Source organism: Ambystoma mexicanum, chromosome 6q (genome assembly GCF_040938575.1).
Source record: "Ambystoma mexicanum isolate Mex_15411 chromosome 6q, UKY_AmexF1_1, whole genome shotgun sequence".
Classification (NCBI taxonomy): domain Eukaryota; kingdom Metazoa; phylum Chordata; class Amphibia; order Caudata; family Ambystomatidae; genus Ambystoma; species Ambystoma mexicanum.
The window spans coordinates 876,854,008-876,870,350 of record NC_090937.1 but is presented as its reverse complement, the minus strand read 5'-3'; the positions used below and the strand labels follow the sequence as shown (position 1 = coordinate 876,870,350).

The following is a 16,343-nucleotide window of genomic DNA, read 5'->3' as shown; positions in this document are numbered from 1 at the left end:
CAACTTGATGACAAAAATTCAGTCTACGACACACTAATCAGCGATTGTCTCTTCAGTGACGACCACCTCGTCGACTATCACACAGCTTCAGACGAAGATCATCCCGTCCATGACATTGGCAGCAGCTTCTACACACCTGCATGCTTTGCGTGCTGTGTCCCTCAATCCTTACCTGGTACATCAAATGTGTCTTCGGAGGACATTTTGGAACATGTGATTGACACTGTTTTTCGAGGGCCCGAAAGGGGTTTTCTCAGAAGAGGAATACAACCTTACCATCTTGCCTCCTGTGCAGCCACCTCGTGCCACTCCTTTGTCTGCACACCCTGGGCTGGCACCCACACCTCCAGAGGTCCACTACCACACCATGGACGTTTTGTCTAACTTGCAACAATGGTGTCAGAGCATCAATCACATGTTCCTTCCATATCTCAACGTGACCAGCCTCCTGTTCCACTTCAGTGCCATCAATGGGTCCTCAATTGTTGACCCATTCCTCAAGGAGAGCTCACAGGAGGGCCCTCCTCAGGATGCTGTGTCCACTAGCCTTCCTCCGCGAATGAGTTTTATGATGTATTACCTGCGGATGGTGAACTTGAGAATCTTCCAATCAGGGACGCTCCTCCTGATGATATTGGAACTTTTCACACCATCATGTGCAAGGTGACAAAGATGTGTGACCTACTCCCCACTGAGAAGAGGAAGGAGGGTTTCCTCTATCAACGCAGAGGCCAGGCTTAGAAGACTGTGTTGTCTGTCCCTGTCCTGGAAGACACCTGGGAGAAGGGTCTGCTGACCATGAAAAACCAATTTTCTGCACCTTCTGAAAAGGACAGGTTCAACAAGAAATATTATGCATCTAGCCCAGTCTCCTGACTCTGTGGTGTCTGCTACATTCTAACGTGGATTCCTCCTCAGAAAGATATCTTTTCCAGCATCAGCTGCTCGGAAATTCTTTTTTCGATATCTTGACTTACCCGTGCCACTCCTCGATTCCGGACATGACGATGGCAGTTATGACTTGATGGTCGTGAAGATTATGGGGCCTCTGTCCACAAGTTCCACTCAGAACGGTACAAATAACTTCCTGAGCGATCCTTGAGGCCACAGGTATTTGAGTGCCGAAGAACGCCAGGAACCACGAACATCAGTGACCCCCCGACCGCTGCAAAGCAAGCAATGGGTCAGTATAATGGCAAACAATTCACTGAATAGCAAGGTAACACATATCAAGGGGCTTACCAAAGTACAAAGGGGTCTGGAGACAGAAAAAGCACAGATGAAACAGAGGTGTTCCGTGTGGCTGCATTGTGGAGTAAGTGGCAGCGGGAAGGTGCAGTGCTGGAAGATTGCTGCGGAATTTGGCACTGCAAAACCTGTATAGAGAGGGCACTTTGAAAGGTAACAGAAGAGGAAAATAGGAAAACAGTCCGTTAAGAGTTCCAAGGTCAAAAGCCAGCCAAGTTCGTTGAAACCAGGGGTAATCCAAAGGAATCCAAAACACAGTCCAGAAGGTCCTGAAACAGCGGAGCAAAACAGTATCTGAGGGCTTGACCAGGAAATCCAAGAAGAGCAGTCCGTAGTCCAGAATCGAGATGTGGAGACAGGAAGACACCGAACAGTGCCTGATTGGGTCAGCTGTGAAGCACTGAATGAGCGTTCCCTCTCCGGTTTTGAAGGGGCCGAGGAGTGTCACATGACCCCATCACGTGACCAATGATGTAGCACGTTTCCTTGTCACATGACCCAAGTTGTCAAAATGCTGCCGGGTCTTCCTGGGGGAGTGATGAAGCAAAGAAAAAAGCCGGCGTCTCCTTCGACTGTCTCCAAGACGCCAGGGCAGCTGCCAAAGTTGCAATGAAAGGAACGGGTGAGTATGACCATAGCCTGTTGGATGCCCTTGTGTGTTCTTGTTGTATAGCATAGTCAGCCGCTGCCCTGCTGCTTGAGGGAGTGAGGACATGAGGTTAGAAGGGGAAGGCAGATCTGGACGTGAGAGGGAGGGTTTAGTGGCTGCACGGGCATTGGTCCGCGTAAGGCAACCAGTGGATGGTGTACATATATTGCGTCACTAAGCCCCTGTACCACAGTTCCTTTTTTCCCTTGTGCTCAGCACTCTTTTGGAGTGCGCTTCTCTTCAGTGAGACCATTTATTTCCAATCTACGCCGATATGTTGGGCCCTAAAGCCTCGGGTGTCAAATGCTGTCAGGTCTGCGGCTAGATACACAGTGTTGGCGTATGGCGTCTCAGAAAGAACATGCCGTGCAGCAGTGCGGTTCCTGTCAACAAATGAACCTGAAGGCTATCTGGGAACGGGTAGCGAAATTGACACTCAGACGGCCTCCGTTGAAGTCTCCGGAGCAATAGTCCTTTAGGTCATCAGGCCCTGACATGGAAGACTGTAAGCCCAAGAAGAAGACATGTACTGAAAAAGAACTAAGAAGCGCTCCCGAAGCGAGTCACACAATTCGTTTTCCTTGTCCTCCCATAAGAAGAGATGAAACCGGCATAGACATGACTCCATTTTGTCTGGGGAGTGGTGTAAGTCCTTCCCCCACCACCGGTGCCCCGAGAGAAGAGTGAGAGGAGTTTAAAAAACAAATGCTCTGGAGCCACCAGGGGGCGCTGAGATGTGCTGACGCCTCTCAGCTAGTCACCTCTGCGAGGGCCGAAATTTGGGAATGAGCCCCCACGGACCCCCCAGGAATGAGCGCCTGACCCCCCCATGGAGGCGACCGTCCAGCTGCTGACAGATTTGGGATTCTCCATCAACTATCCAAAGTCCTGCTTGACACCATTGCAAAACTGTTCCTGCGAGCCAGACTCAATACTGTGTCCTGCCTGGCGTCACCCTCGGCTGAGAGGGTAGACCCATTCAAGGGAAAGTGCAGCGGCTCTTGTCGATGAAGACCGCCACAATGCGGACCATCAAATTGTTGCTCGGCATGGTGTTGTCCTGCATCTACCTTATCTGGCTCTCCAGGTTACAGTTGCAACCTTATCAGGAGTTCCTGGACACTCGCTGGATACAGATGTCCGGAAGCTTCGCAGACAAGATCCTGCTCGACGAGGAGTTCTGTCGACTGATAAGGTGGTGTGGCGTCCGCTCCAACATCGCCCGGGCCATGGGGTTTCAAAACCCTCTATACGAGGAGACGGTCACCGCTGACTCTTCCCTGAAAGGCTGGGGAGCCCACACCGGGCGTCTGCACCAGTGGTTGAAGTGTACGAAAAGAAGTAGTGGAACTATGTTCCCTACTGGCCTGCACCGCTCCTCACAGACGCCATCACCGCGCCCCCTCCCATGCACAATAAAAACCCCAAAACACATGTGCCTGCTCTTTAAGGAAACGTCCTGTGCAGTGCACTGAAAGTGCAAGTTTCAACTTCTTCCTACACTTTAATTTTAAAATGAAACCATTCAGGAATGGTTTCTTTTTCAAATAAAAGTATAAGAACCGTAAAACTTAATTACAAGAAGTAGAGGAGCACTGCTCCCACCCACTTCGACCACTGGTCTGCACGCCAGAGGGCTGTGGCTGCCAGAGGAGAAGGATCTCCATATCAACATCCTGGAACTACAGGCAGTGTTCTGGGCCCTCAAGTCTTTCCTTCCATCTCTGAAGGGCAGGGTGGTGAGGATCTTCACGGACAACACCACCACAACGTTCTACATCAGGAAGCAGGGGGACATTCGATGCCCAGCACTCTCCATGGAAATGCAGGACTTGTGTTGCTGGGCCATCAGACAAGAAATGTTCCTCGTGCCTCTTCACCTAGCGGGAGTCAAGAACACCATTGCAGACTCCATCAGCAGGGAATTGCGCTCCTGCTACAAGTGGGAAATTCGGCAGGACCAGGTGGACCGCATCCTCGTTAAGTGTGGCAGGCCCCAGATCGATCTGTTTGCGACAGCAGCAAACTCCAAATGGCAGAAGTTTGCCAGCAGATTCCACCAACCGAGGAGCCTGGGGGATGCAGTGTCCTTTCTGTGGGAAGGCCTGTTTCTGGACATGTTTCCTCTGTTGCCTCTGCTGCTTACGAGTCATCAACACACTCACACAGTGCCACTGCAATAAGATACTCATCGCCCCAGCGTGGCTGAGGCAGATTTGGTACCCGGACCTTCTCAGCCTGTCAGTATCGCCTCCGGTCAAGCTTCCAGTGGTTCGCTGAACCTGAGGGCTTGGTGCTTGCAGCCCTATAGTTTGGAGGATATGAGTTGTCTGTGAACTGTAGGGAGGTCATCGCCAAGGCCAGGGCGTCGTCGACTTTGAAGTGCTACGGTCACAAGTGCAAGTGTTTCGCTACGGGGTGGGGGCAGGTCTCAGAGGGTCATGGCCTGCACATTCTTCCATACTTGCTATCTTTGGCCAAGGACAGACTGGTGCATGCCTCTATCAAGGTACACCTGACGGCTATCTCCCGCTACACCATGTCTCCAAGAAGATCGTCACTTTGGTCTCACTGACTCATCAAGGAGCTCTTTAAAGGACTGTTTCGATCTTTCCCGCCGTCGAAGGCTCCTGCCCCGGTGTGGGAACTCAGTGTGGTGCTGACAAAGCTCATGGGAGGCCCCCTTCGAGCCTATGCATCAAGCCCCTCTCAAGTTACTCTTGTGGAAAACTGCTTTCCTTGTGGCCATCAACTCTGCTAGGAGGGTAGGTGATATCTAGGCCCTATCCTGCAAACAGCCATACCTGACGTTTCATAAATCTTGTGTGGTGCTGTGGACGCACCCCTCTTTTATGCCGAAGGTTCTGTTGGAATTCCACCTCAACGATCTTTGGTGTTAACTGTTTTTTTTTCCCCGAAGCCTTCGTCACCAGTTGAAAGGGCCTTGCACTCGCTGGACATTGCTCGTGCTCTGAAGTTCTACGTGACATGCCGGAAGAGTTTTCGGAAGACTTCTCAACTGTTCGTGAACTTTGGTCCTGTGAACCATGGTAGGCCTTGTTCAAGGCTTCCATCTCAAGGTGGTTCTCCGGCTGCATCATGCACTGTCATCGGTTGGCAAACCGACCGCTGCCCGGTCGTCTGATAGCCCACACCTACAGAGCGTTTGCTGCAATGACGGTGTTCCTGTCTGGTGTGCCCCTGCTGGACATCTGCAGGCCGGCTACGTGGATTTCCAAGGACACCTTCACGAAATGCTACTGCGTCGGCAGGGATTCAAGGGAGGAGTCCAGAGACGGCCAAGCAGTGCTACGCAACCTGTTCATTTGTGGTGAGTCTATTCCAGAGGTAAGAGTTAATTACTTCTTTTGTACCTTGCCACCTCCGGTGGTTGTGTAATGTTGTACTGCTACGTACTAATTATTCATGCGCATGTGAATCCATGCCAGACCCCATGCTGGAGAAGGAACAAGTTACTTACCTGTACCTATTGTTCTCCTTCATGGGTCTGGCATGGATTCACATGAAACCCTCCCTCCGTCCCCTCTGCAGCTCTTTTTGGTCATAATGCAACTTATCTGAAGATGGCTGCCGGGGAGGGGCTTAGGGAGAGGACTGTCATTGGATGGCAGCAGTATGGCCCAGAGGGCAGTGATTGGTTTGAAGGAGAAATACAGTTTTTTTGTGAAAGTGAAACTGTTTTTCTTCTACAGGGGATTCCCAGCCTGACGACAGAATATTCATGAGCATGACAATCCATGCCAGTCCCATGCTGAAGAACAATAGTTGCAGGTAAGTAACTTGTTCCTTATTTGTTATTGCTGTATAAATGCTCTCTCTATCATATATTATTTTCATTAATTATGTAAATATCCTGAAGAACATTTCTACAGGGAGACCACTCCAGTGGTACCAGTGTGCGGTACAAATACCTTTCAACATTTAATTACAGTTCAAATATATTTTATGTTGCCTGAAGAGACCATGTTCCTAACTATGAAACAAATACCGTGAATTCCAATAAAAGTTAAGGACACAAAGCTCAGATTAAAGACAATAACTGTAAATTCTGCCATAGATGTTTTATCAATAGCGCTGTCTTCTGGTTTATTTTGGCAAATAACCCTTGTATTGATTGCAGAAGCGTCAAGGATTTTAAATCATTTTTATCTTCTTTATTCTGTTTATATCCTTTCATTTTTCAGAATTTTCTAATACTTCTGTGGTATTTTGAAATTCTATGTAGGGTGACAGTGATGGGTCCAATGGCGTAGAAGGAAACGATGAGGCTGAGCTGAGGCGCATTAAATTCGATGCGCTGAAGGTAATAGAAACAAAGCTTTCATCAAATGTTGCTAGCATGTATTATGTGGCTTACTACGTTGACTGGATGCTGTGAGAAGCCATCTATTCCACTGGGATTTCAGCTTTCTTTCCAGTTGGTTTAAGTATGCTGGAGAATCATGTAGCTAAATTCCATGGGCTATGATAAATGATGGCTCAATGCAGATTTGAAGAATATTACCTCTGAGATCATCCACATTGGGGAGGGTTCCATGAAGGGAGAAAAGGTTCAACTTTTTTGGCGGATGGTTTGTACAGATTCTTTTGCCCAAGTGCTGTATTTTATTATGTGTGTGGCTGTGGTCAACAATGGTCTGGCAAGTGTGAGCCTGAGGAGAAACTAGTGGAGCTGGTTAGAAATCAATTATCACTATATTGATATATGTCTCTAAGTTATAAGCAATACTCTCTTAGGAGATCTTGATAAAATATCTGAAACCTTTTTCTTCTTTAAATAGAATATTCATAGGTAGCAAAATGAATGAAATCATGCGCTACAGTGTATTCTAGCATAAGCTAGCAAAATGTAGAGCAGCATGTTCTGACAATGAAGAAAGGAAGGCCTTGGAGCATCCCTTGTATGGAAGCAGGATGGATTGGGATGAAGCCATAGCCTGTATCCAGTGACGCCACTTCAGCAAGATAGGCGTATATAAACTCCTGCCTGGGACCCCTTTGGCAGGGAAGGAACAAATGAGGGACAGGAGAAGACAGTTCAGGCAGCAGAGTCTTTTGCTACCATCCTCATTTTTGTAAGAGTAAACTTGTTATACATACAAGATAGACTTTTGTCCTTATTTCCCTAGAGCGGTGTATTTATTCTGGTGTGAGCATAATTAGGGACACCCTTACAGTACACCACAGAAAGCAAATATTGAGCTACATCTAGGAGTCAGGGACTTCTGCCTGTCTCCAAATTGCTCACCAAGCAACTCAAAGCTTCAGGAATGCTAGCAAAGGTATAGGATCGGCAGAATGCCATATTGAGCTAATAAATGATAAGCCATACAAAAATTCCAAAAGGAGGATCACCTGGGCCCAGTAAGTAGCAGGTTTAGTTGGTGGGGCATAAAACAGATCCCTAAAAAACAGTGTGAGTTACTGCATGTAGTGTGGCAGTTACCAAGATCTAGCAAGGAGAGCACAATGACAAAACCGCTTGCCTTTGAACAGTGTCCTTTACAGAGTTAACCTGCAAGCGCAGAGAGCCCTAAGCAAGCTTAGAAGCCATGTGCGGCCTTAGAGATTTCAGAGACTAGTGAGGCCAATGAGTGCGGAGAGGCGAATGAGAGCGGTGAGACCAATGGGCCTGTGACTCCTAAGAGAGAGCTAAATGGAGGAAACTAGCCGAGTAGGGCGACTCGTACAGAAAGCCAGAAAATCTAACTCCAAAAGCATTCTCGGCTCTATATCCAAGAAGCCTGTGGCAGAGCAAGCAGGGCGCTATATCCCTGAAAGTAAGCTTGAATCTATGATCCCTGGTATTTGCACTATAAATGTGAACCTTTCAAGGAGTGAAAAGGGCATAATAGCCCTTGGACTTTTGAAAAAGAAGCAAGTTATGCCCTATGTCAATGGGACTGTCCTTGAGGTGTAAAGAAGTGAGCTGGGTGCTGTAACTCTGTGGCTAGGGGTGAGGGCCCTGTATCCTCACCAGACAGGAAACACTGGTACGTTAGTTTATTCCTTACCTTTACTTTTTGTTTAGACCCTACCACCAGAGGCGTTGATCAGTTTACCTGACAAGAACAAACCCTTTTAAAAACTTATTTGGTTCACCACACTTGGGTAGCATTGTCTGTTAAAGAATCGCCATACATGGTAGTTACGGAACATAATTGGGTGATTTATCCATTCATCCAGAAAAATCTTGCCATTGAAAAGGTTTCTGAGATTGGAAACGGACTTGAATAGGGTCAAGGAGCAGGCTCCAGTTTTCATGACCAGATAAACGGGAGCATTGAGGAAGCTCACAATTCATAATTGAGAATGAGTTTGCTATGATTCATCCTCCATTCTTGGATTGATTAGAAGCAACTTGGGAGTGAATCAAGAGAGGGCTAGGTCTTGCTGATGGTGCTGATCCCATCTTGCCTGGCTCACACGACAAGTTGTTTTTTTTTATTATTATTACTATTCTCCAGCATTGGATCTTTCATGGATTCACATGCTTAGAATATTCCCCGTAGTCAGACTGGGACCCCTCGGTACACATATATAGCCTTTTCCTATAGGAAAACTTCAGACACTTTTGTGTCCTATCTACGTCCTTTTAGGACCCGCCTACGCATGCTCCGCAGGCCGTCCCAGTATAAGAGGCCCGCCCCCGCGGTTCCCCTTCAGATTTCAACCGTCTCCAAAGTAGTGGGATCTCCTCGTGTTGTCTTACTATTTTGTACTAGGTTGCCTTATTGGATTTCGAGTACGATATGTCCTCTGTATCAGGAAAAGCGCTGTTCCGTCCATGCGCGACGTGCGGCTTGAAAAAGGTTTACGAGGGGGACGGACATATGGATTGTATATATTGCCTCCACCCTCACCATTCGGCGGATGCCTGTGACATATGCAAGGGGTTTTCTCAAAAAACCCTCAAAGACCGGAACCGACGCCTGGTGGCATGGCTGAATGAGGGTGTGGGGGCAAACCCCCCCTCGGAGGTAGGCTCCACACAGTCGGCGAAAACATCACGCCGCGCGGTCTCGTCGGAACCACCGGCGAAGAAATCTAGATCGTCGGAAAAAGAGTCGTCTGGAACTCACTCCACTACAGACTCCTCGTCAAAGAAATCATCCTCATCAAAAAAGCATGAGAAGGAAAGGAAATCCTCCTCGGGCGATCATCACAGATCGACCACGAGTCGAGAGTCAAGTAAAAGCGGGCACAGTGTGGAGAAGGCGGGACCGCCAAAACCACCTGCGAAGCCTGCGTCGTCGACAGCGATCCAGTCACCGGCCGCCTTCCCGCCACTAGCGCAAGGGGCATCCTCCGTCCCGTCGACAATGGCGTTGACGAGAGCCTCGTCGACGGGGGTCCTACAGGAGGCCTGGAGGCCTCGACCCTACCCCCCCAGAGGCTTTGCTACAAGAGCAAGCTATGTTGCTGTCCTCGGAGGACGAGAGCGGAAGAGTGGCTGGCCCAGCAGACCTAGGGCTACGAGCGGCTGCCAAGTCGTCGACGAGGGCATCCGTTACACCGGTACCTGCCCCTCTCCTCAATCCTCAATCGGTTTTGTCGTTGGATATTCTGTCCTCGCTTCAGTCCTTGCTACGGTCGTTGGACCAGCGACTTCCCCAGGTCAGCCTGCCACAGTCACCCGTCGACGAGCCGGGCCCGTCCCATCAACCGCCGCACCCACGCACGCCAATCTCAACACTGGCGCAGGAGGAAGGTGAGCTGCCAGATTCGGAGTCGGACAGGGGAGCCATGTCAGAGGTCTCTTTATCCCCCTCCAGGGAATCCTACCTGGGAGTCAGAGGCGGAGTTAGAAAACCCCAGAAGCCCAGCTCACCCGTCCCCTCCGGACGACATTGCGTCATTCCATTCAATGATGGAGAAGGCATGCAAAGAATTTGGTCTGTCCCAGGAAGAACAGAAATAGGACTGTTTTTTGTTCGACCACATGGGCAAGAGAAGGAGGTCGGTGTTCTCGATACCGATACTTGACCATGTATGGAAAGAGGGGTTGCAGACAATGAGACACCCATTCTCAGAACCAGCAGTGAAAGGACGCCTAGAAAAAAAGTTTAAGGCTCCAGAGTCTACACCCAAGTGTTTATCCTCTCAACCAACACCAGACTCGGTGGTGTCGGCGGCGGCAGCGAGGAAGGCAAAGGCACAGCACAAGTGCACGACTCCACCCGAGAATGAAGCGAGACGCCAAGATGCCTTTGGCAAGAAAGTGCTCTCTGTGGGAGTGACCACAGTAAAGGCCGCAAACTCTCTGGCAATTGTGGCCAGATACGATAGGGAGATGTGGCACAGGCTGGATCCGCTGCTTGATCATCTTCCAGAAGAACAGAGGAAGGCGGCGATGCTACTGGTCCGAGAGGGTGAGGAAGCCTCAAATCACGCAATAAACATCGCGGTGGATCTTGCCGAGTCTGGCTTCAAGCAAGTCAATAATGGGGTCGTATTACGTCGACAGTCATGGCTGAAGTGTACCTACTTCAGGCCAGAGGTACAATACAAGGTCTTAGATATGCCCTTTGAGGGAGACCTTCTCTTCGGTGAGAAGGTGGACGAGGCCCTAAAAGGGATGAAAGAAGATTCGGACACGGCACGTTCTTTGGGTGCCCTCCAGAGTGGCAGGAGCTACAAGTCCTTTCGCCCCTTTAGAGGGGCTTCAGGAAATTCAAGATTCTCTTCTGGAGACAGATCCTTTGCCAGATCGGCTTACCCCTCCCAGGGGTACCGACGTGCCTCACAATCGGCTAACCGTCGACGAAACTTCCAGTCTTCCAGAAAACGACCATCATACCCATCGTCGGCGAGAGACAAGCAAACTAAAGATCAGCAGTGACGTTCCACAACCCGTTCTGGGGGGAAGAGTTTCAGCGTATGTCGACGAATGGGAAAGGATAACGACGGACCAATGGGTGTTAGACACTATAAAACACGGACACTCTCTTCAATTCAAACACAGCCCTCCGCAAATTCCACCTGCGTTCACCGCTCAGTCCCATATGAAGGCACTGCAACAAGAGGTTACACTCATGTTAGCGAAGGGAGTGATAGAATTAGTTCCAACATCACAGAGAGGCCAAGGAGTCTACTCAAGATACTTCGTCGTAAAAAAGCCGAACGGCAAATGGCGTCCCATTCTAGACTTATGCGATCTCAACAAGTCCTTAAAGAGCCTGAAATTCAAGATGCTCACTCTGCAGGAAATGATCCGCGCAGTTCAAAAGGGAGATTTCCTGGCGTCCCTGGATTTACAGGACGCGTATTTCCATATTCCAATGTGTCGGAAACACAGGAAATTCCTACGTTTTGTAATAGGGCGAACCCACTACCAATTCACGGTTCTTCCTTTCGGGCTCAAAACCTCCCCCAGAACGTTCACAAAATGCCTGGCTCCAGTGGCTGCCTGGCTAAGGAAGCAAAGCCACCATGTATACCCATACCTCGACGACTGGCTGGTAAGGGGATCCTCCCCAGCGTCGACCAATACAAGTCTACAAGCCACCATGCAGCTTCTACAACGGCTAGGATTCGCCATAAACTTCGAGAAATCCTCTCTGCGGCCATCGAGAACGCTGGTATTCTTGGGGGCACAGTTCGAGACTCAGCTAGGGCTGGTGAAACCTTCTCTCGACAGGACCTCGAGACTCATTCAACAGGCGGCCCGGCTACGGCGAAACACCAGGATCTCAGTGAGAAAGTATGTTTCGGTCCTACGGGCCATGGCATCCTGCATCCATCTGGTGAGAAACTGTCGACTTTTCATGAGGCCAGTCCAAGAATTCCTCGCAGACCGATGGACACAGGCTCAGGGATCGTGGTCGGACAGGATAACCGTCGACGACGACAAGCTACTTCGGACCCTTCAGTGGTGGCAGAGTTCCCACAATCTGAACAAAGGTGTGCCCCTACAGGAGCCGGAGTTCCAGAGCACCATAGTTACGGATGCGTCCCTAACCGGATGGGGAGCGCACATGGGTGCTCTCCAAACGCAAGGTCGCTGGTCTCCAACGGAGTCACTCCTACACATAAACCTACTGGAACTCAGAGCGGTACGATGGGCCTGGAAGGCGTTCCTACCACACATCAAGAGGTCGCGAGTGCGAATACTGACCGACAATACAATAGCCATGTTTTATCTGAGGAAACAAGGTGGGACACGATCAAGGACTCTCTCCATAGAAGCCCAGAAAACATGGCATTGGGCATCGAAGCGCGAAATCTCCCTCGTGGCTCATCACCTTCCAGGAGTGAGGAACTGCCAAGCCGACTCCCTCAGCAGAAACATGGCCCAGATACACGAGTGGGAAATGGACACTGGTCACTTGAAGAAAGTGTTCGAGAAATGGGGCCACCCCCCTCTGGACGCCTTCGCGACCAAAGAGAACCAGAAATGCGAGAAATTTGCAAGCAGGTGGCCCCAAGAGGGTTCGGTGGGGGAGGCGTTCTCCTTCCCATGGACGGACATGTTCCTCTATGCTTTTCCCCCGTTTCCCCTCATACGGAAAACAATACAGTGGATACGCAGATACAATTGCCGGGTGATTCTAGTGACACCGTACTGGCCGAGGCAACCGTGGTTCTCAGACCTTCTCCATCTATCGCTGGAACATCCCATAGCGTTTCAGAAAGTCCCGTACCTTCTATCCCGGGACAGAGGCACGGTGTGGCATCACGACCCGGACAGTCTCAACCTTACGTCCTGGCTCCTGACTTCTCGGAATTCGGGTCTTTAGACATTTCAGAGGAGTGCCAAGAAATTCTGCAGGCGGCTAGAGCCCCTTCCACTAACAAATCCTACTCCTATAAGTGGCAGAGATTCTGTGAATGGTGTAGAAGACAGCGGGACCCACAACCATTGTTGGTGACGCCGGAACAAGTTCTACCTTACCTGCTCCTCTTAGCAAAAAAGGGACTGTCCCCCTCATCGATAAAGGTACACCTGGCAGCCATCTCGAGGTTCACAAGGAAGAGGCAGTCACCTCCTCTATTCAGTGACAGACTGGTGAAACACTTCATGCGGGGTTTATTTCGAGCTTTTCCCCCGGTGAAACGTTTTCCCCCGGTGTGGAGCCTCAACACAGTGTTGGCAGGCTTGATGAAACCGCCTTTCGAGCCTATGGCCACGTCCGACATGAAATTCATTTCGTGGAAGTTGGCATTCCTGATAGCTATCACATCAGCCAGACGTATCTCGGAACTACAAGCGCTGGTCGTGGACCCGCCCTACCTAAGATTCTTTAAGGACAAGGTAGTCCTGGCGACTAACCCTACGTTCGTCCCTAAGGTTCCGACGGTATATCACAAACACTCATCCGTGGTTCTGCCTACTTTCTTCGCCACTCCATCGTCGGCAGCAGAAAAAACTCTTCATACCCTGGACGTTAAGAGGGCTCTGAAATTCTACCTACATCGCACACAAGACATCAGGGCTACTCGGCAACTGTTCGTTGCATATGGTCCGTCGACGAGAGGTAAAGCAATCTCGAAACAGGGATTGGCCAGATGGGTCTCGTCGACGATTGCTTTTTGTCACTCTAAGGCCGGAAGGCCACTGCAAAGACACCCTAGAGCCCATTCTACAAGGTCGATGTCATCCTCAACAGCGTTATGGGCCGGAATTCCGCTGACGGACATATGCCAAGCTGCGGCATGGTCAGTGCCCCACACGTTTACCCGCCACTACTGCCTTGCCAGGCAGCATGCGGATGAGGCGCAGATGGGAAGAGCTGTCCTGCGCCATCTGTTTCAGTAAGGTAAGCTCCACGTTGTGGAGAGTGTGTTTTCTACCTTTGATGACAGTATACTTTCGGTGGGAAAGGTTATATGAGTAAACTTATTACTGCTGCGCATATGTGTTGAGTAGTAGGGTGAGGGTACGTTACATTGCATTCTCACCACCGTCTCAAGTGTTACTGCTATACAATCTATTGTAAGCATGTGAATCCATGAAAGATCCAATGCTGGAGAAGGGAATAGTTTCTTACCTGTAACTCCATTTCTCCAGCATTGGTATCTTTCATGGATTCACATGCGCCCGCCAAGCCTCCCCGGGACTGCAATGTATGTGATGGATAAGTTTAACCCTTCCTACTTTGGAGGGGCCGAAATCTGAAGGGGAACCGCGGGGGCGGGCCTCTTATACTGGGACGGCCTGCAGAGCATGCGTAGGCGGGTCCTAAAAGGACGTAGATAGGACACAAAAGTGTCGGAAGTTTTCCTATAGGAAAAGGCTATATATGTGTACCGAGGGGTCCCAGTCTGACGACGGGGAATATTCTAAGCATGTGAATCCATGAAAGATACCAATGCTGGAGAAATGGAGTTACAGGTAAGAAACTATTCCCTTATACTGATTAGGGTTATTGAGTGTGGACCTAGCTTTGGGAAACAAGGGAGCACTTTACAAGTTCTAGGGAAAAGTGCTTGATATGGGAAGCAAATTGCAAGGGACCAGTACAAGGGAGTAGGGAGCTAACAACGGGGGAAGGGGAGGGTGGGCACTTTGACAGCAAGGGATCTACAAGCAACCAGGGAAGGAGACACCTGGAAGCACATCGCGCAGTCTCAGGTTAGGTCGGGAGTGGCGTGTGTGTATAGACCTGGGTGTTAGGGTTTCAGCTCAAACTCAAGTTTTAAGTTCCTGTGGATCTTTGTAAATGGGCGCATGTCTGCATTAAAGAGAAGATTGGGGAAGTATTGCTTTGAGTAGAATGCTGGTCACTGTTGAGATGGATTTCTTTTTTTTTAAACTTTATTTTTGGTTGCAGTTCACATTACACAAGTGTTAACCACCCAGTGATATAGGATGTACATAGTATAAACTTTGTTATCTTCCATTCAAGTACATAGATAAAACAGCATTGCATTTTCTGGCATTAGACGTGTATTGCTGGAGTTAAGACCCAAAGTTTAGTCGGAGTCGGGTTCTCCAGCACCTAGGGAGGTGTTATGAAGGTAAGTTCGGAATGCTGACCATATATCCTTAGGTCTACACGGAGAGGGGACTAATCCTATGTATGTTTCTTCACATTCGTGAACATGTCAGTGCTGTTAAGAATTGTTCTACGCTAGGAGCGCGGGGACTTTTCCATTTCTGCAAAATACATTTTTTACCCACCACACATGAAATGTTGAATAGCCGCCTGGTTTTTTCTGGGAGCTTTCCAATGTCGCCAAACAGGTATTTTTGGGGGTTGAGTTGTGCAGGGACTTGGGTAATGTCTTCCAGTATGTTTGCTACTGCCTTCCAGAATCTAGTTATTTCAGGGCAGGCCCAGTACATGTGGTATGAGTCAGCTTGAGGGTTCTTACATTTGGGAGAGTTCGCGTTTGTGAACTCCTTAAATTTAGCCATTTTGACAGGGGTATAGTGAAGTTTATTAAGCATTTTAAATTGTATGAGTCTGAACCCCGCATTGAGGGAGACTTTCTTTGTAAGGAGGCAGTATCTGGCCCACGTTCCCTCCTCTATTGCAATGCCCAGGAGGTCTTTATATTATTGGAGGATTTCGTGTGCGTTTGGACAATGTTGTATAGTATGGAGACGCCTACGTCGGGTTGTGCGTGAAGTGCTTGATAGCAAGGGTGCTCGGGCGGTTCAGCCGGGAATGATGGCCAGCATTTTTTGAACGCTGCTCTCATACGGTGATATTGTAACATGACCAGTTGGACCCTCCCCACTGTGTCAGCGAAGTCCTCAGGGGTAACAAAACTACCATTCGGGAACATAGCTTTCATTGTGATGTCATAGTTTGGTATCCAGGCTTTCTGTATACCGGGGTCATACAAGGGTGCGATGCCCGGGAAGTTCTATAATGGAGTTTGGGAGTCATAGGGGATTTCAATGTGGAGGCGCCTGCTGATTGCAGCCCAAGCTGCTATTGTACAAGATGCAGGGTCAAATTGGCATTCATCTTTGTGAGATTTCGCGAAGATTATGGATCGCAAATCCATTGGGCGGACCGAGTGCCGTTCTATGGGAACATGTGGTGCTTCTATTGCGGGGTTCTGCCAGTATTTGGCATACTGAGCCTGTGACACTAGGTAATATAGCTCGTAATCGGGCGCTGCGAAGCCCCCATGTCGTAAGGTTCCACAAGTTTTTCCCATTTAAACCTGTTGGCACCACCGTTCCAGATGAAGGTGGTTGCTAGGGACCGAAGGTTTTCAAAAAAAAGTTTGCCTGGCCATATCGGGACATTGTTAAAGATGTATAGCAGCTTGGGGAGGATTACCATTTTGAGTACTGCAACCCTACCAGCCAGCGATATGGGCAATCTAGTCCAGATTTGGAGTTTAGTGTGGATCATCTGCATTGTAGCCTCATAGTTATCTATGTATAGTGATTGTTTATCTCTAGATACCAGGATCCCCAGGAATCTGATGTAGTCAGGGGACCATTGTAGACCATGGCCCTCAT

The 16,343-nt window shown here is 49.3% G+C and overlaps 1 protein-coding gene across 4 annotated transcripts in view; it reads left to right on the top strand.

Annotated features, from left to right (window-relative positions):
* NEK1 (NIMA related kinase 1) overlaps nt 1–16,343 on the top strand; it is a 2,768,493-nt gene that overhangs the window by 1,511,150 nt on the left and 1,241,000 nt on the right. For all 4 annotated transcript variants that reach the window (XM_069631399.1, XM_069631400.1, XM_069631397.1 and 1 more), the window contains one exon: nt 6,144–6,221. In XM_069631399.1, coding sequence (XP_069487500.1) covers nt 6,144–6,221 — 78 coding nt within the window. The remainder of the gene's footprint in view (nt 1–6,143; nt 6,222–16,343) is intronic.